Below are 25,631 nucleotides of genomic sequence, written 5' to 3'. Positions count from 1 at the left end.
TAACATACGTAATCTATCTAAGTAATAACTTTAAACGAGCGATCTATCTATCTAATCTAATACCTTTAAACTTTAAACGAATAATTCTTGTATATTTATTTATATATATATACTGCCCTCCTAAGCCAAGTAGCGCTATCTCAAAAACAAATGATTTTGAAAATGGAATTCTCAGCTATAGAAACTAAAGTAAGTATAAGTTAGCAATGAGTTTTCTTTTGAGATAGCGCTTTTCGGCTTAGCAGGGCAGTATATATATTTCGGGGATCTCGGAAACGGCTCTAACGATTTCGATGAAATTTGGTATATGGGTGTTTTCGGGGCCGAAAAATCGATTTAGCTAAGTCTTATCTCTGGGAAAACGCAAAATTTTTGAGATTTTATAATTATGTTTTCCGAGCAAAGCTCGGTCTCCCAGATATTTCGTCAAGTGACAAGCAAAAGTCACTAATTACAATAAAAAATTTAAACATAAATCAACATTCTTTTCGTACTAATATGGTTCACTATGGCTATGGCTATGAACTTGTGGTGGTACTTAGTGACTTTTGCTTGTCACCTGACGATTTATACTAAATACCAACACAATTTACCAAATTGCCAGAATAGGGATGATGACACATGTTGAATTTTATAACAAAATAGCAAACGAGCAATTTATCACAATAATGTGGATATTAAAATAAAATAGGTATTGAAAAATTACAAAATTACAGGACCTGAAACTTTCAAAATTTAAGTTTTTTTTTTACTTCCAAAAACGATAAAAGTAAGGGTACCATTCGATTCCTTACATTTCATCCAAAAAAATATTGTATAGTAACTATATACATAAACGCAATATTTCACCGACAAAAACGCAATTTTCTTGTTTTGTCCTTACTACAAGATGGGCGATGACGTCACGGCCTCTGGCCGTTTTTATAGGGCGTTTCGCGAGTGAAGTGCGAGTGTCGGACTTTGACTACAATTTCTGACTTTTGTGTTACTTTAATGCAGTGGGTCCCATATAGACATTTGATCCTAAAAACAAACCCGATCGATTGATATCATAAAAAAAATTAGTCATGTAGCCTATTGCTGATAATTATGACTTATTAATCTGTCAGCTCCCACGGCTCATATATGAGCCAGAACGCTTATGGTGACGTCATATCGTGGGATTTGACAGGTTAAGGATGAGTCACGCTAGAACGGTCTGGGTTCGGGCCGAGGCGTCCGACACTTCGATTTTCTAAAACACCTCGTGATCACCGATCAACCGTCATAGAAAACGAATAGCATTTTTCACAAACTTTGTCTTGTTTTCACAACTCTACTAACAAAGAAAGTTCGATTGGTCCGCCCATTTAAAAAAAAAACCGGCCAATTGCGAGTCGGACTCGCGCACGGAGGGTTCCGCACCAACAAGAAAAAATAGAGCATAACAAGCAAAAAAACGGTCACCCATCCAAGTACTGACCCCGCCCGACGTTGCTTAACTTCAGTCAAAAATCACGTTTGTTGTATGGGAGCCCCACTTAAATCTTTATTTTATTCTGTTTTTAGTATTTGTTGTTATAGCGGCAACAAAAATACATCGTCATCTGTGAAAATTTCAACTGTCTAGCTATCACGGTTCGTGAGATACAGCCTGGTGACAGACGGACGGACGGACGGACGGACGGACAGCGGAGTCTTAGTAATAGGGTCTCGTTTTTACCCTTTGGGTACGGAACCCTAAAAAAACATCTATTCACACGAATATTATCAAGTATACCCGTGCAATCCTCTTAGACCTTATTTTAGCACAACTAATGATTTCATTTCTAAGGCCTTTCAAATATCTTTAGAAAGCTTTCTAAGTAGTCTAGTACTCAGACATTCTGTAATAATTGGGACTAGCGATAATAGGCACTCTAGCTGCTATTCGTTGGGCAAAGTACTTAACCTTCTTATCTTAGAAGGCAAGGACTAAATGTACTCTTGGGCAGAATATAATGATTAGTTTATCTGCAGAATTTGACGCAATAGGGAGGGAGTATTACGCGAAACTAGGGGGTGCCACAATCACTCGCAAACGAGAGAGTTGAAATTTTGTTATCACTCTTGCACATTCGAGCGATAAAGAGGCAGATATGTAGCTGAGTTTCGATTTTCGCGTTTCCCGGAAGGCCTTTTGTAAACAAACCGCCTAGATGTATCAATGTCATATTTTATTTATCTTTGAAAACTTGTCAAAAAATAGTTTAAGGCACAGTATGTATAAGTTACTCTATGGTTTACGATGGGTGCCAGTCCTGCACTCTGGCGGCAAAACATGGCAGTAATACCCCCTATAATATAAAATATCTGGGAGACCGAGCTTTGCTCGGAAAATATATAAAAACTCAAAAACCAGCGTTTTCCCAAAGATAAGACTTAGCTAGATCGATTTATCGGCCCCGAAAATCCCCATATACCAAATTTCATCGAAATCGTTAGAGCCGTTTCCGAGATGCTCGTAACCAATCAAATCGCTCCTAATTAGAAAGTATGCCTTCAACTGGTCACTGTGGAATTGACTTTCTATTAGGAACGATTTGATTGGTTACAACTGTTACAAGCATGGCTATGTGATAATGTTGATTTTACTGCATTCTTAACGCGAACGAACTATAGCTAACTTTCTTGGAGGTATTGCTTCACAGTTCAAAGTATAGTCTGGCAAACCCAATTTGTCAGTAGATTAGAACAAAAAAACTATAGACATAGACATATATTGGTAGGTATCATTTATTGGTATATTGGTATACGGTATACTCATCCCTCTCTCTGTCTAGCAGTAATGCAGCAACAGTAATGTGGCTGCATTTGCCATCCAATCGTCACCTTTACATAACTGTTATACCTATACAGGTTAACGTAAAAATTTACTACTGGTATTATTTTATGTCTCTAAACCTATATATTTTATATATGCATTTCGAATCGTGATCCAGAGTAGGTACACTGCAATATAATATTCGATGTCGTAAACCTTAACCGGGTGACAAGCTATGAAATTCAACTTGCTCTACCCGGGTTGGCAGAAAATAAACCGCTCTAAAGATAGTTTGAGTAACTTGCTTGGGACTCAGGTATTTGCGCTAAGCTAAATCTAGAATGGTCTTCTAGAGAAATCTAAATAGGTCATTTGAATGCGATTAAAAGGTCGTAAGTTCAGGCTATACAGTAACATGCAAGCTGATTAACGATGTGATTTGGAGGTCGAATTGCATTATGAGAATTTGATAGTTTCGCACAAATAATTACATTTAAGATGAAATAATGTTTTATCAGCTTTCTACGAAATTGTCTACCGCTGTCCCGTACAAAAGCAATTTTTCTGAAGGTTTGCAAGTGCTTTTTCTGTCACAATGAATGTAAAAAATGCTTAGTAAAAAAAAAATGAAGATAAAATTTACGAAATAAAATGCGCTGGCTGAAAAAACAGCTCATGGCATGCCTCTATTTCCGTCAGTTTCAAAAACATTGCGGATTTACTGCAATATCCGTTACTTGCACTATTAGACGATCTTGATAATGTGTTTAAGGCGGTATTTGCATGCCGTTATTCGTCTGAATTATGTCGAGTCCTATAAAAACTATGTAACATCTGTTAACTACCATAATTCCCGCAAATAAACGATATCTTATCTTATCTAGTAGCGCTCGCAGATATCTGCTTGATAAAAACTAGTTTACCACTGACCTGTTCTCTTCTCAGGGTCCCGGAACAACACGTCATCCAGCCTCGCGGGTGCGCTACGGCCCTTGCCGTTCACCGCGACGGCCTCGAGTCGGAACCTTACGTCCCACTCCAGCCCCCGCACTGTCCATGAGGGCTCGTCTGATGACAGGTTCACTCTGCAAATTAACATATAGTTGAGTGTTTGAAATGTCAGCGTGGCGAGGAAATTATAAAGACTGGTCACGGTTAGTTATAAAGGTTGGGTATTGTTGAGAATATAACGTAGATGAAATTAAGCCTTGAAACCTAGTTCCATTACGCCGACGTGTTATAAAAGTGGATCTAAAATAGCTTAATCCACCTCTTTTGATAAAATCAAGAGCATTACTCTAATAACATAGTTCACCCATTGACTTATTATTACTATAATTATAGAAGCCATACCAAACAGTGAAATTGTCGCAATCGCAACCTGCACTACGCGACCAAAACCTTGTAAGCACCGGTAAAAATCTTGGCGCTTACGCGTTACGCTTCTATAGTTTGTTGTCAAAATAACAATAACTCATGACGCTAAATACTGGTTCTCTGTGCCGTTTCTATACATAGTAATAATAGTTCAATTAGTTCACCACGGTTGTTAGAAATCTTCTAGGCTTTACATCATCCTGAGTGAAAAGGTTAGTCCAGCATTAAATGCCTTTAGCCTGATGATGATCAGGTTGTAGAAAAGTCAATCTTTTATCAAAAGCGTGCCCTAAAATATATTACGATAAAGAATACTTTACGAGCGTATTCCTCTTTAAGTATCACCCGAAAGCCGTTATGTACCAGTAATCTACGAGTCCACTCGCACCCCGGTATTCCGTAATTAAATTTCTATACAAAACGGGGTGATAAACGCCGCCTTTTATTTATCCCCGCGCGCAGCTGCGGCGAATCCATCTTGTTACTTTTCGCCCCACGGCTCGTCACTAGGTCACTACGAGCCTTTCTGTTCACAAAATACCTTGTACACGACTACAAACCTTTCACAGAACCCTCTTCAGAGATGACGACTATTTTAAGCTGTGATCATCGCTTTGACTTAATGTGGACCAGACTGATGTTTACAAAAGGCGTTGTGAACAACAGCCGTGTATAATATTGGGACGACACATAAAAACCCGCACCTGTGCGGGATAATCGCGCTGTCAACAAAACCACCGCTAAATATTCAAATAAGCACACGTCGTCAGGTCAAATGAGACAACTTTAGGGGAGCCTTTTGTTTCAGAAAAACAATTAAAATGTGTCGACGCTCAGGTTACGTTGACACAATGAAACCGTGCTTTGATCCATTTCTTTAATTAGAATCATCAGTTTTGCGAAGTGACTGTAATTTTAATTTCAAAGCAGGAGTATTTAATTTCTTAAAACTGAAAGCGATTGCGTTTTTGAAATTAGAACCTCCTTTGATTTCTATGACTTTGAAACTTGATTTTAATTTGTAGATACTTGTAGAACTGAATCAAGTCAAATTTAATTGAAAACCTCGTCAGAATAAAATGTGAAAGGTAGCATAGTTGTTTGCAAAAATGTACACACAATTACTTTGATTTCTGCTAGCTTAGAATACAGTCTAAGTTTTCATACACCGTATTACAGAATATTTTATGTGAATACTCATTTCACCGCGACTCGCACACCTGACACCCGTTCAAATAAAGCGCTCCCCATATTCCGCAAAGTTCTCGATCAAAAGTTGGCATTAGCAACTTGCCTGCGGTGTTGCCCAGTGAACAAATTCTGAACGAATAACTGATCTGGCCCTTATCGGGTAAACAGCAGAAGTAGTTGGCAATGTGTGTGATAGGTATTAAGTCATTTGTTTCTACCAACGAGTAGAGTACCAACGTACAATCGTAACTTCATTTTAATTAGAAAACTTTCGCCTGACTTAGACATAAGTATTAAAAAAAAACCTATGAAAGGTGAATAATTTGATTGGTGTGATTTGAAAACAGAAATATGTACATTATAAGCTAATACTATATAAGTAGAAATACTACTAGTACATATAGGGCTCTTCTAACTTTCAAATAATTCGTATATTTTGGTTTATTCAATAGTTTTAGATAGGAGTTGTCAGCACATACTGCTCCTCTTTAGAGCTGGCTAGGAGTTTAGATGTTCAAGATTGCAAAATAAATACTTAAAGGTTCTCACCGCTTGGCGAATATCATTGTTATAAGATTATATCATTTTTTATCTTATATAAGTAATATAAGGGCGATTCTCAGTGATGACGTTCGGTGCCTGATTTCGGTGCCGAATTTTATTTTTTACTTATTTGATACACAACTTTATTTCCTAAAATCTAGCCTTAATATAAAAAATATTGGTAGTGGAGGCCTCCATTAGAACCTTATAGTTTCTTTGATATTCGAGATTTAAAAAACACCGAAATCATGTGCAGGCACTGAAATCAATTTGCGTCACCGAATTCAAAAATGCTTACACAAAAATCACACTTCAATTTTATATCTAAATTATATTATAATTTATTAATATTTGTATTCTTATTTGATGATAAGCGATGTAGCGAGGCTAATTATATAGCATAGCTTACATAAATTTAATAAATAGTACCTTTGTTTACTCAAGATTTTAAAATAACCAAGTAGCGGCTTATGAAACAACATCTCTAGAAGATATCCCACACTAATTGACTATCCTCATACAATAGGGCGATGTATGGTCCTGAAACGAGTTTCAGACATGTCGACCATAAATTCGCACATAAGTGCTATGAAGAAGAAAATATTTGTTTCACACAATCCAACGGCAACTCATCAAAAAGAAACTTATGTCACCTACACCCGATAAACAAGATACTTTTGAGTGGTGTTCAATGCTCAAAAATATTTAATGCACTTATAAAACAATGTAAACAATACGGAAAACGAGTATTTTGCTAGACTTATAAATATGTAGTATTTTTTAATGACAGAGGTTTAAAGCGTGAACTCCCTCAATTTAAAACTATTTGAAGTTGTTGACTAATGCTTAAAGATCAAATCACCTATTAATTATGATCTCCTGCACCCTCACACACTTGAGCGAAATTGTAACTCCGATATTTAAACATAAATAAATACATCAGACATTGAGGATTGTTAAAACATTGGCTTTGTTGAATTTGTGTTCATGGCTATGCTTTAGAAATATTGATCAGTAGGTACGTTCAGTGCCTTTGAAGCGATATCGACAATAGAAGGCCACTTTATTATTAATCCCTTGTTTTGTGGGTGCACCTTGCATAGTATGTAAAAACACAAATTATTTTAAACGAAGTGGGATCTAATTAACTGCATTTATTTAATATGGCTGACACGTTTAAAGGTATCATGGTGTAGGGTATCAAGTGATACAGAGGACAAATTCACATAATATACTCCATTGGTTTGAAGATAAATCAAGACAACAGCGAAAAGAGAGAAAGAAACATTGGGTCTACGATTTTCAACATACATCTTGTGAAAAAAAAAACACCACTCATTGTAAACTAGTGATTTTGTTTACTTATACTATGACTTAATTTACGTACAAGCATAGTTTTACGTTTATAAAGCATATCTTGAACTTTTTAGGTGTGATAAGTTAGAAAATAAAGTACAACAAACTAGTTTACAAAGCAGGATTTGAATTCGGTGATCACTTTCTTGATATCGGTGGTCAAACAATCCACCGAAACCAAGGAAATCAACACCAGTGACGTCAAAATTAATCGCTTTTTAGCAATTACAGAAATAGTATGAATTATACAGAGGAGATGTAATAACGATGGGTTTAGGTACTTTCGAGGATTTCTTAATCACTTGCATAGCGATAAATGCACTAAAACTGTGGGAGAAAATTGCACCACCGATCTCAAAAAAACATAGAACCAAATCCACCGAATGACAGAGAAACATTAAAAAAACTACCTTAGTATACTGTGACTGCACCTCTACTTTATTCAACGGTTAAGGCACAACTAAAGCATACTTTGTTTGAGCCACTGAGTTCCTGGTCTACAACTTTGTAAGAGTACCGACATGGTTTGTAAATTACACCGAAATCAGTCAATAGCCCGGGACACATCCTAAATTTGGTTTTATTCAATGTGTTGAGCAAACACATTATTTTGATATAAAGAATATGATCAGTTAACTAATACCTTATGCGTGAACACCGATAATAACTCCGATATAATGCCCCATCTTGAGTAATAATTTTTTGTTTCAAAAAATCTGGGCGCGGGACACGCCCACCGAACATCATTTTTCGCATTTGGATATTTTTTTAATGTATTATATAAATAATAAATAAATAGTTTGATAGTGTTCCAGACAGAATATATGCTGAAAATCATGCCTGAATTAATGCAGATTTATTGAACAGTAAATTCAACAACTTTTTGCCCCGGACACGTAAAAATGGCCCTCCTGAGAAATGCCCATAAAGGTCATGACTGTGCCTACGCGAATGTTTTGGACTTCAAAAACTCGCGTAAGGTAATTAAGCGTAAATAGCAATCGAAAATAAAATTCTTCTAATGAATATTCTTTACGACCTTCAGAAACCCTTATTCCTTTTGCATAAATCGTGGGCCAATCTGCGAGGCCGAACGCGGAATTTACAATTTAGTACATACATGTAAGGTTACGTTGATGATAATGCGCGAAGCGGAGCATTCCGCAGGGTGAACCATGGAGCGATTACTGGGGCAATATTAATTTTATAATCTTGGAAAATAATAGGAAACGTAATTTTTCTCTTGAACGTTGAAGTTTGACAAACCGTATGGGTTGTCTGAAGGAAAGCATTTACCGACTCCCGTAGTATGTGCAAATGCCATTCCAAACCTTAAAAAACATTTTTTCTTTTTTGAAAGTCCCTCTAGAAAACCTCGTCAGGAAGTTAACTTACCTCCATACAAGAGGCTATTAATACGTACGTACATATTATCCTTACGGTGACTTTGTCAGTTGGCTAATTAAATGAAAATTTATTTAAGTAATTACAAAAACTGCCTGTTTACCCATCTTGTAACAGAAATTGCCTTTGAACTTTCCCTCTTACTTATGTGTATGGCGTTCTCCATAATTAACACAGATAAAGTTTAATTAGGCTACTTCGGGACATTTTTGTGCCTGGCCGCCTGGTGCCGCCGAAAGCTCAAAAGGCATACTTACTCTATGAATGCAAAATGACATAAGCGCGTGTTGAATGCCGTTGTAAAATGAATCTTATGAACTGACCCAATGACTTAATTTCACGCAACTGAAACATGCAGATACGCTCTTTTATTAACTGGGATGTCTATAAGGCTCATATTAGACCTGATGTATTTTGGTTAGAAAAGAAGAAGATAGGGTACAGTCAAGTGTAATAATATGGGTGCATACAACTTACTCAAAAATATGTCCCATAAGTCTGAATTCGCTGACATAAGAGTTATGACATATTTTTGAGTATGATAAGTAGACCCCGTTATCATGTCGCACTGACATTGCTTTTCCGTAGAGCGTGAATGTTTTTTTTTATCGACTATCTAAATGTCGATAGTGTAAAACTGTAGAACTTAAAGTTATATGTTACTGATAATTTCAAACCGCCGGTTTACATTCAGTTTGCAAGGGATTGCGTCTGTCAATGTGACATGCAGTTGCAAGTAGGTAAATCATTTATCTAAGTTTATCGCTTCACGTAAGACCAATGAGGTTATCAACTTATTTTTAATCAAGAAGTTTTCATTGAGATTGAGTATGCTCAATCTCACTTACTTAAAACGCAAAAATTCCATTGCATTATATAAACATGGATATCGAGATGGTCGATAAAAAAAATCATTCACGCTCTATGAAAAAGCAATGTGAGTGCGACAAGATAACGGGGTCTAAATTGATAAGTGCACCCATATTTTTACACTTGACTGTACACGAGCCACCTAAAGGCGTACTTGAGAGTGGAACAGCTATTTTCTAATAACGCTAATTAAAAATATTACGCTAATCTAGAGCACACAGTCGCTGTGGCCGAAATCCTACAACAGAACATTGTCATTATCCAAACAAAACACGTAAAAAAGATAAAATAATTATAAATATAAGTCTATATTACCTATAAGAAAAGGTGTATTCTTTTATTATCAATTGAACTTAGTAAACTTGCTTAGAATGCTTAGTAATTTCTAGATGAAATGCCAGTTTATCAGGGGCCTTCAATCAGTGAAACGATTCAGCTAATTTAATCAAAACTTAATTGGAATTCCATATAATCAGTACGCAATCCTCACGTAATTAGAGCATTAAAAGGCATTTGATTCAATAGGTTTCTAATTTAATCGAAAATATTCCTACAAATTATTATTAATATTGTAATAAATGTGGTCAAACTCATCAATTTTAATTTTTAACAAGCAGAAACGTCTGCGAACAGTGCTATTAAGCTTAGAATATACTTAAAAGTGGAAAAATTACTGTCTTGGGTGAGATTTGAACTCACGGCCTCTGGATCGATCCTCCAGCGCTCTGCCATCTGAGCCACCAAGACCTCATCCATAGCCAGCAAATATTTCCACCATATAGGTCAAGGGGCCCTCAAGACCCATATCCCAACCCAAGACACCCAAGACAGTAATATTTCCACTTTAAATTTATTCCAAACTAATCAATAACCTGTTATTTTCAGAATTCATTAAGTACATTATAATATTTACACCCACGTTATGAGCAGTGACGTTGACATTGGGGATCTATAACGACTTCATAAATCTGTTCTGTGAGCTATTTGTAGAATTTGATTTATTTTTAAAGTTATTATAAAAATGTTTACATGTGTCTAACTGCTGCGTTAGCTGCTACATTAAATATTTAATTGCCATGTGAAGAGTCCCTTGAGGTTTACTCATAGAATTAATATTTGCATTTCGAACTTTACAAAATGATTCCGAAATTTCAACCACAGAGAATAATTAAGTCTATTTTCTTGGAATTTTGTAAGCCAAAATTCGCCTGAAGACATCGTTGTCTAAAGTATGAAAGCAATGTGACTCCACCTTGGAAGTACATATACTATATACTATAATAATATGTGCGCATGTCTCGTCTCGTTACAGTAACATCCCTAATTGGGTAATTCTTGTAACGTTGTCAAGTCATTAACTCATTACTCTGTCGTCGTACGGCATTTTACAGAAGCAACCTAATTGAATCGGGTGAATTTCCCTAACAGCGCCGACCACAGCTGCTAGTACACGTCTTGTGCATGCATTCTGCATAGTTAAATAATACTAATTAGCGAGCACCTTTCAGGATGCACTGAAATACGTCCAAGGAAACTCGCTTCATAGTTTTATTCGATTTTGAACCTTCTTACATTGGAATAAAGTGCAATCTACCTTGAATTTTCTTGGATTGATAGCGGCTATTTTGACAATGACCTTTCGCCTACTCAGCTTTGCTAGGTATAATAGCTTTAACGGCCGTTTCAGTAAGGTACCGGTTGGTATTTTAGGCATGAATATCTGGATAAACAATTCCATAAAGAATTATTAGGAAATTATTTTGCTTGATAATTCTTCTTTCTTTAAGTAGTTTTTAAAGAAAATGGATCGCAGTAATCCACATCAAGAAATAAAAAGAAACACCTTTTTGCTATATTTGTCAAATTTGTAGGAATATACAACCCTGGCCCAATATTATCCCTCGTTCATACGACATCGACACCGTGTTAGGAAACACGCAAATCACCCTTTAGGAGGACCAATGAGTTCGTCAGACTCTTAAAGACGGTGGACGCAGATATTCTATTTGGATAAGGCTGTTGTTCGCAAAGCTTTTCACAGTAGCTCTACTGGCTGACCAGTGAAACTCTTTTTACGCATGTTTACAGCGAATTTAGGTGTTAATTATATGGGAGAAGGATCTCTGGATATAAGAAGAGTCAGGTCAAAATTAAAGGTAGGGATCTACTACTGGCATTGGTCATACATTACGACTCCAGAAGAAAGGGCGAAGGTGATATTAGCTCTTGTAAGCAATGAACGAGCAAACGAGAACAGAGACTCGAAAGACGAGTTTTCTGTACGAAAACCTATGGAAATATCTTTTATGAGTAGAAAAAACACAAGCAAGATTATTCCACAAAATTAAATATAATTATTCTTAGGTACAAATAAATAGTTGAAAAACGTGTCAAACAGTGACAACTCTTTGAGTTAAGACTTCGACTATGAACATGATCCGCTTTTCCACACGAAAAAGAGGGATAAGCTTACAGAAACCAGTTAAAAATAGCCAGAAGTCTCGCAGGCCGAAATGGCCGGATAAAAACGTTGTCGCCACCGCTGGTCCCTTCCATTATGCGCTCTCATTAACGGACTCCCGAGGGCTCCGGAATAGTACGGGAAATAAAATATAGCGAGAAGGGCTCATGCTTTACGTTGGACGTTAAAATAATGATGTTTGCCTTTTAGCCACGGATGTTCGTGCAGATACTAATTTGCGGAATAATAATGTAGGTATGAGGGACTTGGAATTTTTGCCGACATTTTATCTGGTTTAAATATACGTATATGGTTCGTTATTCAAATATTTAACAATACTTATTTTGAAATATAATACCACGTAGTCAACGTTATACCCCTGGTGCTTCGTGGGGTGTATTGCTGTATACAGTTATACACCCCTCGAACAAGTGTGTATACTGAATGTTTGAAAAAGCTTTTTTTTAATTTGTGCTTATGATTTTTGATATTACAGTAAATAACAGGAATTTACGGTATATTTTAAGTGTACTACAGGTTCACTACCGGTACTTCTTGTATATGTCTATCCCACCTTACGTAAAAGGCAACTCTTAAAGGCGTTTATCGAGGACGCAGTGCAAGTAACGAAGGCAACGGCAGGGTATCCCAACATGGGACCGTCAGGAGGAAGGTATCTCAATATGGGACCGGCAAGAAACTCGGCGGGTAGGGTTTGCACGACGGATCCGAAATGTATGGGAAGATCCGCGGATCCGGATCCAGATCCGGATAATTTCATACATTTCGGATCCGGATTGCAAACCCTATCGGCGGGACATATTTTCGATAAGGAGGTATACTCAACAGATATGCTGGAATTAGTTCAAGACTTAACTTACCTGGGTACGCTCTCGCCTGCGGACTTGCAGCAGGAAGGAAAGTCAGCCAGACATCCACTTACTCCACCATCTAGCTCTCGGATATGCTAAAGTTACCTTAAGATGTAGCTTACCTGGGCACACTCTCGCCCGCGGAGTAGACCTGCAGCAGAAAAGTCTGAGGCAGCCCGCCGTCTAAACCGGCCAACCACGCCATATCCACAAATTCCATCTAGTTCTAGGAGCAGATGTGCTGGAGTTACATTAAGATGTAGCTTACCTGGGCACGCTCTCGCCCGCAGAGTAGACCTGCAGCAGGAGAGTCTGAGGCAGCCCGCCGTCCAAACCGGCCAACCACGCCACATCCACAAATTCCATCTAGTTCTGGGAGCAGATATGCTGGAGTTACATTAAGATGTAGCTTACCTGGGCACGCTCTCGCCCGCAGAGTAGACCTGCAGCAGAAAAGTCTGAGGCAGGCCGCCGTCGAAGCCGGCCAGGCATGAAACTTCCACTGATTCCGCCGTCTGATTCCATAGGGAGCAGTTGCGAGGCGGATGCGGTTTGCCTGTACAACATTTAATGAAACTGTCAACCTTTTGAGAATTAGTTGAATAAGCCATTTAGGTATTTATTCAGGCAACCATTATGGTATTGACAGTCCTGGGCACAGGTTTTCTCTCATAAGAGTACATAAGTTTCGAGACTGGTTATTGAGAGCCGAGGTTCGAGGTTTGACTTCCTTCGTTGGAATATATGTATTTATATGGAATGTATTTATAATAACATTTATGTATTTATAATACGCCGCTCTTATCAAATACATGCCTGGGAGGGCTGGGAGGCCTATGTTAAGGTATTCTTTTCTATTACGAAACAGATATGGAAATGATCTGACAATTCACAATTCGAAAACTTATTCTGCGCTAGGGCTTTTTTACTATCATATGGCTCCTCTTCACGATGGGCCAACGCCGGCCACTCCAAGGGACGCATTTATGCGTTAGAGGGAGCAAGTGATATTGCTATCTTATTTTACCGCATGGCTGCGTCCCTTGGAGTGGCCGGCGTTGGCCCATCGTGTAGAGGAGCCATTAATAGGCCTCTGGCAATTGTTGATGAGTCAAGTAAAGCCCTCAAAACCACTGCGATTGGCTTACCAGCTGCTACCATTTGGAAGACACAGGGCGCGAGCTGCGAGCCCACCTCGTTGGACGCCGAGCAGGATAATGTGCCGTAGTCCAAGTCCGCCACCGGCGTATATCTACACACACAACATTTCAGATATGGTAAACGCCACACAACCTGACCACAGCTGGTGCAACTCAGCTCGGAATTCAAGTGAATGAAACTTATAATTTTAGTTATTTAATACACAAAAGTTACAACTTTTTTGTTAAGGACAAAGCTCCACAAAACTACATTTGTTTGACTGTGGAGTCGCATTATTCTATACTTACTTAAATAAATTTATGTTATAAGTACTATTACTTATAACATAAATTATAGTATTATAACTCCCAATGTAAGCCTATGCTTACATTGGGAGTTATAATACTAGGTAATGTCATGAATACCCTATAGGGCAACACATTCCCCTATAGTGTATTCAAGAGATACATTTTAAGAAAGAGTAGATTAAAAAAGAGTTTTTAATCTACTTTTTTGGGTTCTTTTACAATGTCTGCGGGCAAAGTATTCAGTAAATAGGGTAACCGTTTCTTAAGTGTCCTATCGCCATAATAACTATTTCGCTATAGACCCGTTTGTGTATTAAAAAACGCGAGAGTTCAAAGTGATATGGTGCAAATTTTCGGAATTCACGTTAAAAATTGTGACGCAGGAAAAATTGCTACGAGACATTAGGGGAGCAGTATTGAAACTTGGTTTCTTGGTTAATTTTTAACAGAATCCGAGTATCTTATGTTTAACTGTGTAAAAAGATTGGTAATTTGATATTTAATCGCGATAGAAGTTCATCTCATTTGTTTCGAGGAAGAATCTAGCCCCTCAAGAAGAAAAAAAACTTAGATCTTATTGAAAAAAGAAGTCTCATATAGGTTCTTTATATATTATGGACATTGGAAACTGGTCTTCAATATTATGAGCTTACTTGAGGCTACTAGCGCTGCCGTTGGACGTATACCGGTCGGCAGCCACATCTATGGTCTCGCCCGAGTTGTTGAACTTCCACTTGAACACTGCTGCCGGTGGGTCTGCGTCGACCTCGCACACGATGACAACGGCTTCGCCCCGCGCCGCGCCGACTACGGACACGCCAGAGGGCGACCCAGCGCCGGTGCGACATGATGGGGCGTCTGAAGACATAAATACAAATTAGAACGGACAGTAAACAAACATTCATATTTATGATGTTTTTATTATGAACACACACAAACATACGTACGTAGGTATTCTATTTTTTAAATTATAACTAGGTATTATTGAGTTAAGGGGACGGTATATGACGTTTTCGATTTAGACCTCACTTTGTGCAATCAATTTGTTCAATGAATGATTAATAACTGCATTAAATTATACGCAAATCTGTTCACGAAGAAGCCGTGTACCGGCTCTTCACGCCATATTTTTTTTTATTTCCTGTAATTCTCTACAAATCGACACTAAAAGTGTCCAAAAATCAAAATATGGAGTTCCGTTTGAGCAAGACGCATTACAGTTTTGTCTTTGACAGTAATTGAGTTGTTGTGGGATTTTGAAGGCTAGATAACTAAACTACCAGATTATTATCTACTAATATTTTTACTCACAAATACAACACAGAAATTCAATCCCAAATGTAAACTTTCGTATAATTTCCATACATTGACGACATCACTCAAAACTCTTCTTCGAGTCAGATGGCCGTTGGCCTTGCATCGAAGCAGACGTGTACATCGTCATAGCTCGTTTTTGACATTAATAAAGACATTTCATCATATACGCATACGAAAATGTATACCAGTAGATAAATTGTATTTCATAAAATAGGGTAAATAAATATAATCACGTCGAGCTCCAGTCAAATTTTAAATGTGAGTTGTTGTTATTTACGGGTCGTAACGGTCGAAAACAGCAGTAAATTATCCTAAAACAATACGATTACAATCGAATTTAAGTAACTTCTTCCTTCAAAACCCGCTTAAAATGAAAAAAGTTTAAAGACTCGTTTTACTGATTGGGATTGATTTTCATTATGCTGGTATCAATTTTGCGTCATTATAAAAATGTATATGACTTCTGTACGTCAATGACTTTTGATGTCAATTAATTGTAATCTTGTATTTATGTTAGAGAATATTATATGTTCATTTAAATATTACTCATCTATTAATACGAAGCGTAATTCGTTTAATACCTAAAGACTTGCAGTGTCTACACCTACTTTGTTGACGTTCGTTCCGTCTATGTATGCGATTACGTAACGTGCTGTTCTGATAATCTTCAAGAATCAAGATAATTAATAACGGCAAGACCAGCATTTAGTACCAGCGAGTTTTGCGGATTTGGAGACCGAGATGAAGCTTACAGGCCAATATCGCTGCGGCCTGGCCTGCTTATTGTTATGTGTATAAATCGAATGTTATATTAATTTACTATAAAAAACAATGTTTTATTTCAATGACATTCTGTGCGTAGAGGTATGTATGTTTCGGTGATTATAAGAATTATGTCCACACAATAATCGTGCAAAGCAGAGACTGCATTATTTCTTTACGGTATAAGCGGTAAGGAAAAACTCATTGGTATCCTGGCTCGTACCAATGAGTTTTTCGGAACTTATGTACGAAATATCATTTGATATTTACCACTAGCTTTTCGGTGAAGGAGGAAACATCGTGAGGAAACCTGCATACTCGTAGTGCATACATTTGCGAAGAAATTCAAAGCTGTGTGTGAAGTCCCCAATCCGCATTGGGCTAGCGTTGAGATTATTGTCTATACAGGGTGGTCCAAACCGTGACGTCCAAAAATCGTGGGCTATCAATGTACCCCATATGTATGTTAGCCGATTTTTCGTAGTTTTCAAGTTATGATTTTTTAAGCTTTTAACTTTTCCTATGTAGGTAATATTCTCCGACCGTCCTTAGTCTGGGACCGGTCTGAAAACCAGCGCCGGGCACCTAGGCCCGGCACACGCTGAGACTGGAACCCTTTGCCTAATACAAAGATCTTCTCACTTTTGTTTTGTATATGATAACAACTGTTTTATTTTATTATGTAAGTAATTCTAACTCTATTTTATGTTCATGTATGTGGCAATAAACAATTCTTATTCTTATTCTATTCTTATTCTTATTCCTATGAAATTCCGGGGTTCCCATACAGAGTGGCTGAAAAATAATTTCGCGGTTTCGGGGTTGGCCCCATTGTAAAAGTTGCTCAGTATAATCCCAAAACCTCCCTGGCAACGGAAATGCAGTTATTTTTTAGCCACTCTGTATGGGAACCCCGGAATTTCATATGAAAAGTTAAAAGTAAAAAAAAATCATAACTCGATAACTACGAAAAATCGGCTAACATACATGGGGTATATTCTGATAGCCCACGACGTGAGGAATCTAAAAAAAAATTTTTGGACGTCAAGGTTTGGACCACCCTGTATATAGGCTGAATTATTATTATTATTTATAGGCGGTACGGTACCGTTATTATTTATCAATACCGCTTCGTTTTGAAGGTACTATACCTGTTGAAATATAAAGTACGGTACCGGTATAAAATTGCAGCAGGTACAACAATTTTTTATAGGTGTACAGTCAGCTGCAGAGAAAAGGTACCACCCCTGCATACAATCTTCTATGCAGGGGTGACCTGCAGCTGACTGTACCTAAACCATCACTGACCGAGCGTAGGCGAAGGTCTCCGTTTCAGCTTGGGCAAAAATACTTTCGTTTGTTCGAATGTTCTCCTTTGCATATCACATTTCTCAAATATCTCGAGAAAATTTGTAAGCAGGTTCGGTAGTTGGATATAATTACTCGGTTTCTTTTTTTTTTATAAGTTCTAATAGGCAGAGATTGTCATAAAGGACTTAAGCGACAGTAGGGTCTGTGGTACTTAAGACCATTGTGATTATTCGTAGTGTCCGACCGAAGATTCGGTTTCGGTTTCGGTTTCGGCCATAAAATCATGTTTCGGCCGTAGTTTCGGTTTCGGCCAAAAAACGGCCGAAACTTTCGGCCTGGCCGAAACATACGAAATAGTACTTCGTATTATGAAACTAAACTATGTGACAAAGACCAAAAGTTGGCGAGCAAGTAGGACAACAATATTTATATATACAGAAATTTGTGTTTCGGTCGGACACTAATTATTAGGTACTTACTGATTACGCTGCGCCGCGTGGAACGTGAGGTGCGTTGGGGTAAGTACATACAAATCATTCAAGAAAAAAATCCCTTTTAAGATCACTCGTGTGTCTGCCCCTAATAGACTAATTCAATTGAAATTTGGTACACATTTTTCACATATGACAAAGAGTCGGTGATCCAAAGATGGACTAGTAACGTAAATAAATAAACTTTTAACTTTGCGGCCATTTTTTTGTATCGTGTGATATATCAGATATTAAATTGTAAGATATTTACTAATAATAAGCATTGGTCACGTAAATTATTTTTAGTCTTTTTTTGCAAGTATGAATGATATAGAACATTATTTCAATTATTTTTAAAATTAAGCCTATCCAAAGGCGACTTGGAAGATGTGTCATGGGGATCTATATTCGTTGGGTGAAAAACAAGTTTTTTTGTCTAATTATCGTTTAAAACACAATCGATCGGCAATAACGCGGGCACATAAAACAAAAAACTTCTTTTTTCACTCATAAAACTCCTTAAACCTAATAAGAGCTAAACAAAAACAAGTGCGAGTCGGACTCGCATTCTAAGGGTTCCGTATATTAAGTCCGTCTCACGCTTGACTGCACATTTCTTATAGATTTTCCTGACATATATAGGTAAAGAACTACTTTGTGTATTTTTTTCAAAATTTTAGATCCAGTTGTTTCGGAGAAAGTGGGCGGAGAATGATAATTTTTTGCCTATTTTCATGAATAACTGCTGAACTATTAATCCTAAAATTATAAAAAAAGTTATGTTTGAGATTCTTACAATGAGCTCTTTTATTTGATATGTAACACTATATAGTTTAAAAAACATATTTTTTAATTTTTTCATTTACCCCCCCCAAAAATGGCTACCGTATTTCAAATTCTCTAAAATACATTTTATTTACGTTACACGTCCATCTTTGGGTCACAAATTTACATTTGTGTGCCAAATTTACATATGTGTGCCAAATTTCAACTGAATTGGTCCAGTAGTTTCGGAGAAAATAGACTGTGACAGACGGACGGACAGACAGACAGACGCACGAAGAATTATATGTATATGCACTTATCCCAACGCACCTCTCGTTCTACGCTGCGCGGGGTTCATTGCCGCTCCTACCGCCGTAAGTGTAAGTACAACTACATCATCAAGGCTACGATCGAAGATAATCAGTTCAGCACTGAAATAATAGCGGTGGAATGCCAGTATAATATTTAATTATTTATTTTAATTTTATAAATTTAATAGCAAAATAAATAGCGAATATAGGATACTCGTACAAGTAAATCTGTAAAGATCTTAGGGGTACATCAGCCGACATATATTATTAAATTTTATTTTGTCGGCCTTAATTAAATTTCCACCCTGCCGAAACTTTATTTATTTAAATTTTTAATTGAATTGATTTTTCGCCTTATGAATAACCGTATAGAGTAGTAAATAACATTTTACATCTGACTTAATGACATCTGGGTTTATTCGGTTTAACTTTACAAAACGCGTATCTCGACAAAGCCATAATATGCAGAAAATAGTTAACAATCAAATGAATTAAATTAGAATTTAAATACGTCACGTGTGACATGAACAGACAAGGAGAGCAAGATTTAATGTATTGTTTCTCTTTCTTTTTTCAATGGAACGTTTTTACAGTTTCTGTTCCTCAAAAGAGGTCAGTGGTTAACACTAAACTCAAAACGCAATCTTAAAAAAACTTGATGGGTCAATGACCTGTCCCAGTAAAGTGAGGTAGTGTGCGTGAAGTGCGCTTGTGTGTGAAATGGGGTAAATTGACAGAATCTGAAAATTTACCCACCTCTACCGTCACCTTAACTGCTTAAATCACAGAATTGTAGAAATTTCATTTAGGTATATTCAGCAAAGTTCTAGTAATTCTTGTATGTACATGTCGAAATAGATTTACGTGTTTTACCGTGTTTTACTTTTTACGAATCATGGTAATTCTAACAGTAAAGGCCGGGGTTTATTATTTCTCCGAATTCCGAATGTTCATACACGGTTTTAATAAAAAGTTCTTTCGTATTTTTTTTCTATAGGTATTAAAACGTTATATACAAATTCATAAAAAAAATTGTTATAGGATTGATCTTGGGTGTAGAGACATTTTTGACAAAATCACCAGACGGTCTGCTGATATAGTCTGTTGGAAATGAAGTACCTAATGTCTACACGAACATAACAAGAAAAAAAACTATGTATTACTCAGCTGCGTTGCAAGTTTTGGATAAATGTTAACGAGACAAGCTTCACCAGAATTTTAACTTGAATCCAGCGGGTCGGAGAAGATGTGGATAACAACCAATGCTATTGGTTGATTCTTCACATCTCCGCACTCAGTGGAAAGGCAGCCTTATCGGCGCTTGAAAAACGCCAGTACCCACCCCAATACAATTCCCGTGCAATTGTGCCCCCTTTGAAGAGTTGCCGGTCGGCCCCGACTCGCAGACTTTGATCAAGTGCGAGCGCCGCGACACATGCAGTGATAAATTAATCGCGATTAACACCAGCCCGACCCACACACCGTATTTTACTTCATTGTAAGGAATCAATTCCCTCCAGTTTGAATGTTGGCATCATTACCAAGTTGCGTCTAATAAACGCGTTCTCGACATCACTTGGTGTGATCAAAGCGAAAATATTCAAATTACGAGGAGCGCTCAAAGAAGCTCATTGTACGGACGAATTACGCTTGAAACAAAACTTTCCTTACTGTTTCGAAGACATTGTTTGAGGAGCCGGGTCAGTCATGTAGCTCGCTCTCTTTAAGTGAACGGTGACACCGAGTGTATCGTGCATTAAGCGGTGCGATCCTCCACGGCACGTGTGTGACACGAGAATAGAACGGAAATAAGGAAAGTAGCGGATTTCCTAATTCGTTAGGTAACTAACACTGATTTAAACTTTCACGATTTAGTAACTGTAACTACGTTACATGTTAGGTAACTGTTTGGTTACAAGTTTTGACATCAAAGCTAGGCTAAGGTATGGTTGGACCTGTTCACGCTGTGGAAATCGCCAGCAACATGCTGAGATGACCCCATTTCGTGGTACTTTATTCTTTCCATATTTTGTTATGTGTACACCACGTGTACACTGTCCCGTTTGTGTTTATGAATAAAAATATTTCTATAGTCTATTCAAAGAAACTACATTTGGCAGGGCTGGCCCAATTTTCAATGTCTATTTTCTAATTCTTCTGTTGAGATTTTTTATTGTTCGCGAGGAATGGCTGCAGGCGTTGGAAGCACTCCAAGTGTCGACCAACAGACTTAAACTATGCCGGTGAACTTATACTCAACCAAATGTAATGGCCGTAATGAGATACTTATCTATTCGTGTTTATGTCATGCAGGTACCTGTAGAGAGCTCCTACTTATTTTACTCAGTCACAAAGTTGGGAGGCATTCACAATGTTCACTACACATCCCATCACACCTGGGTGAGTCCGTGTCAGGAGGAATAAATGCTTCCTTGTCGAGCGTCATTGTTTTACGGAGCCTTTAAAATTGACGCGAGGCAAGAATCGTGTTCAGCGACGCGTCATAATTGTAGGTGTATTGTTGCGTGTCAACATCACACAAAAAAGCCAACAACAAAGTTTGATAATAAAAAATGAATAACAGAAATCACCGCTTCGATACGCCGGCGCCAAGTTCCCCGTAACTTTAAAATGCAAAAGGAGCCGACGATTGTTACAATTAATTTGAAGATCTCGTTTAATATTGATGCAAGGTCGGAACGGCCGTTGCCAAGCCTACATATTAAATTGTAATTGAGCGCGATGGGTGAGCGGCCCGGGAAGTACGGAAAACTATGGCCACCGCTAATTGCCTTTAGAAGCAAGCGTCGAGCGCTCACTTTGTTGTTGACCCAAATTCTACCAGAATTTCGTGCGAAAATGCTGCGTACCTAGATGTTGAAATTGATTCAAGTATGTTTATATACCCTTAACGGTTCAAGAATTTATCCCAAAATTGTTACAGAAATCGAAGTCAAACATTCCAAATTGAGGGCCCTTCGGAATATGCAAATCGGTAGTCTCACAGCTACCCACTAATTGTATGTAGGCCACGGCACCCCTTTACATGAGCGCGGAAACTTCCCGTCGCAATAGAAAGTAATTAAAGGGCAATAAGTAGGCGTAAAGAGTGCACGGGACGCGGCGATGCGATAAAAACGGCCCGTAATGGCCAATCGTCTCTCCGAGTAACTTCATTACAAAACAATTCGACGAGCAACAACAATTTATTACCGCATCCCGCGTAATGCGGCATTAAATGTGCCATCTTGTTGTGACGGTATACACCTGCGGCGACTCTTATTTAATTTATATCCATTATTTTACTCCGGTGCTTAATCACCGCCACCAAATCCGCTTTCTAATTGACCATTGTTTAGAAATCCTTTCAGATACTCTAAGCGGTGCCAGGTACAATTTAGTCTTTCCTCACCGATTGCTCCATTGTTATGACTCGCCTGAAATGTTGAGCGTATCGGGCGCGCGAATGATCGCTTAATTCGAATAAAAAAGGCAAGAACTCCATTTAGCCCTAAATCGCTAAGCAACGAAGTCGAGTCGTTGTTTTCTTTCAGACGGCAAACGTCGGGGGAAAACAATTAGAGAAAAGTTTGCTGGAGGCGTTTCTGGGTGTGGGGGAGACGTAAGTTAGAATCTGTGTTGCGAAAAGCCGTATGTGGTTATGGAAGTCATGAGGAGATGTGACTTTTTGGCTTGAGGTAGGTGATAGAGGCCCGCGCCACGTGGCCGCGAGGCGCTACTGCGGTTGGTGCGATTAATGAATTGGGCGCATTTGAGCGACTCAGCGCTGAGCGGTAATGAGCGCTGCTCACGAGTTAAGGATGGCTCATATTACACCGACGTCTTTCTGGGTTAAGTCCGTGTCATAATGGCACATTTTGCAGTTGTAATTATGGAATTTACGGAATGTGGTGGTCAAACACACAATTACCTAACTATTATAGTTAGCAGATTAGTTGACGACAATTGAGCTGATTGATCGAGCGAGAGTGAAGGTGTCCGTTTTAGCTTGGGCAAAAATACTTCCGTATGTGTGTCTGATTGTCCGGTTGTTCTCCTCTACGGTCGCATTTGTCAACCGATTAGTTAATCTTTTTGTGTGCAGTCCCGATAATTATGTGGTAATTTTTTTGTGTCGATTCTGTTAAAAAAATAAAATAGATGAAGCCATTCACGAGGTCTAGATCACATATCCACTAGTTTATAGCAAGGCACAGCTACTTGCATTAGAAATGTTGATTGTTACTTCAGTGTTATGCTTTTTATAAAATCGACGAACGATAAAAATGCAGTGGACTAATTAATTAATTAACAAGTTCTCTTTTCGTAGACGCTTTTCTATACAAACGGGTAGACTGTTATGGGCAACGCTCGTAGAGCGTAGCTCGCGCTGTCAGTGAATGTCAGGCCAATTTGAACGTACATTAATTTGATATCACAAAGATATTTGAATCATGCTATTTAGCGAAATGCACGATAACTAAATAAAATAAGTAATTCATGTATCATTCTGATGTCAGTGTACATTCGATTTGACCTGTGATTTAAATTATGATGATTTAGTACTCACATTTGACACGAAAGTGAAGCTCATTCGAGACCGTCTCCCCCTCCGCGTTGAGCGCGGAGCAGGCATACCGCCCCGAGGAGTGCCTCGTAACTTTCTGTAGCACGAGACTCTGGTTGCTGTGGAACACGCGCGCTGACGCGTTGTGGGCTAAAGGCCGGTCCTGTCAACAAAAGAGTTTGGTTAAAGGAATTACATTTGCAAGTGCAATAAGGACCTATTTATCTGAAATTCCAACAGAAATTCTGATAGAATGGTCCTTGTAGCACATGAAGCATAAGAACCCTGGAATGGAAGCCACATTTTTTTAACAAGCTTTTATTAGGTCGACCTGTATGTAACTATGTAATGGAATCTGGCAAGTTAAATTTGATCCACTTCCCGGTTTCCGATTGAGCTGAAATTTTGCATACACATGAAAGTCGGGTGACAATGCAATATTATGGTACCATCGAGCTGATCTGATGATGGAGACAGGAGGTGGCCATAGGAACTCTGTGATGAAACAACGCAACCTAATTGTGTTAGGGGTTTTTAGAATTGTCTCGATGAGTATTAGTTATCTGTCGTAAGAAAACTACAGTCAGCGATAAAAGCTTGTACCAAAAATTAAATTTTTGCCAAAAACTTATTACAACCACAGTCTTAGGTATAGAAATTGTATCTGTTTAAAGCTTGGTGATGTTTTCTGCATATACGAACATTTTACTCGAATGAATAATAATATGTGTTTTCCAAGTATAAAATTACGAGCTTTAATAGATATCATTGCTTTAGGCATAATCGTTTACGTCTGTTGGACCTAAAATATTCTAGATATTAAACGAAAACAATTACTGCGCTGAAAATATGAGAACATTAAGAATTACTTATCGCAAATGAAACCTCCACGCCCGACCGTTTAGAATCAAATTACTTTGTACCATAGCGTGTTAAATAAAAACCTAAATGTCCTTTATAAAAGGGGGGCGATTACTAGATGTACAAAAGGCCCTCCCATTATTTTCTTGCCGGGTCCCACTTCAACGGACAATAAAGGTAGTCGTTATATTCTGGAAAATATTACTCGTTTCTTAACAAAAGGTTTTGGGCATGCACACTCGTGGCCCCTAGCGAGAGCTCCTAGATAAACAATACCGAATACGTGATTTGGACAATATAAACAAACGGTACCTGCATATAGTGATAAAAAAATAACCCGTTTTTATGTGGGGTACAAAAATAAAGTGATCGTGAAGGAAACCGGGAATCAATAACCAATCATATAGGTTTCCAATTTTTTCTCATGATAAATCTCTCGAATAATGTTCCAGATTATACCTATCAGATGTGTTCAGGTTGTAATTTTGACATTTCTTTGCATCGAAGTTGATTCAAGCTATAAGAACTTATTATGGACTTATGTCTGAAATAAATGATTATTTTATTTCATTATGACTTTTATGAGGATATTCAAATGAAAGATGAGCATTCGCCTCTTATGTCTTATTAGCTTTTGGCCGTAAGGCATGTAGTTTCTGTGTTACATAGCAGCGAAATAAATATAAGTGAGGCTAACTATTCGATAAAACGAGTCCACGGTCGCTGCCTTTAAAATCCCTCTGCTCGTTTACTTTTGGGGTTATTGACGCGCTCCATTTCCAGGAAGACGAACGTGTAATAAACGTTTGCATGACCAAAGGAGTCAAAGTCTGCTAACTACAGCTGGTATTTAATAAAACGCTACCGCATTCGCTGCCTCTATATGTAGACCCAGGAGCCCGATTCAGAATTATCAATTTGTACGGTTTTGATCCTATTTTAAGACGACCTTGATAATAGCTC

The 25,631-nt window shown here is 37.9% G+C and overlaps 1 protein-coding gene across 2 annotated transcripts in view; it reads right to left on the bottom strand.

Annotated features, from left to right (window-relative positions):
- The window catches only part of LOC134647777 (nephrin), a 514,499-nt gene that overhangs the window by 63,244 nt on the left and 425,624 nt on the right, over positions 1-25,631 (bottom strand). Inside the window, exons 9-14 of one of the 2 annotated variants that reach the window (XM_063502081.1) lie at positions 23,811-23,970; positions 14,958-15,162; positions 14,005-14,108; positions 13,300-13,412; positions 12,979-13,007; positions 3,713-3,867 (exon numbers count right to left, since the gene is read on the bottom strand). In XM_063502081.1, the coding sequence (XP_063358151.1) occupies positions 3,713-3,867; positions 12,979-13,007; positions 13,300-13,412; positions 14,005-14,108; positions 14,958-15,162; positions 23,811-23,970 (766 nt within the window). Of the gene's footprint in view, positions 1-3,712; positions 3,868-12,978; positions 13,008-13,270; positions 13,413-14,004; positions 14,109-14,957; positions 15,163-23,810; positions 23,971-25,631 lie in introns of both variants that reach the window. The other variant, XM_063502080.1, reaches the window with a different exon arrangement.

Source organism: Cydia amplana, chromosome 5 (assembly GCF_948474715.1).
Source record: "Cydia amplana chromosome 5, ilCydAmpl1.1, whole genome shotgun sequence".
NCBI classification, from domain to species: domain Eukaryota; kingdom Metazoa; phylum Arthropoda; class Insecta; order Lepidoptera; family Tortricidae; genus Cydia; species Cydia amplana.
The sequence above is the reverse complement of the archived record's forward strand: the minus strand, read 5'-3'. Positions and strand labels throughout refer to the sequence as shown.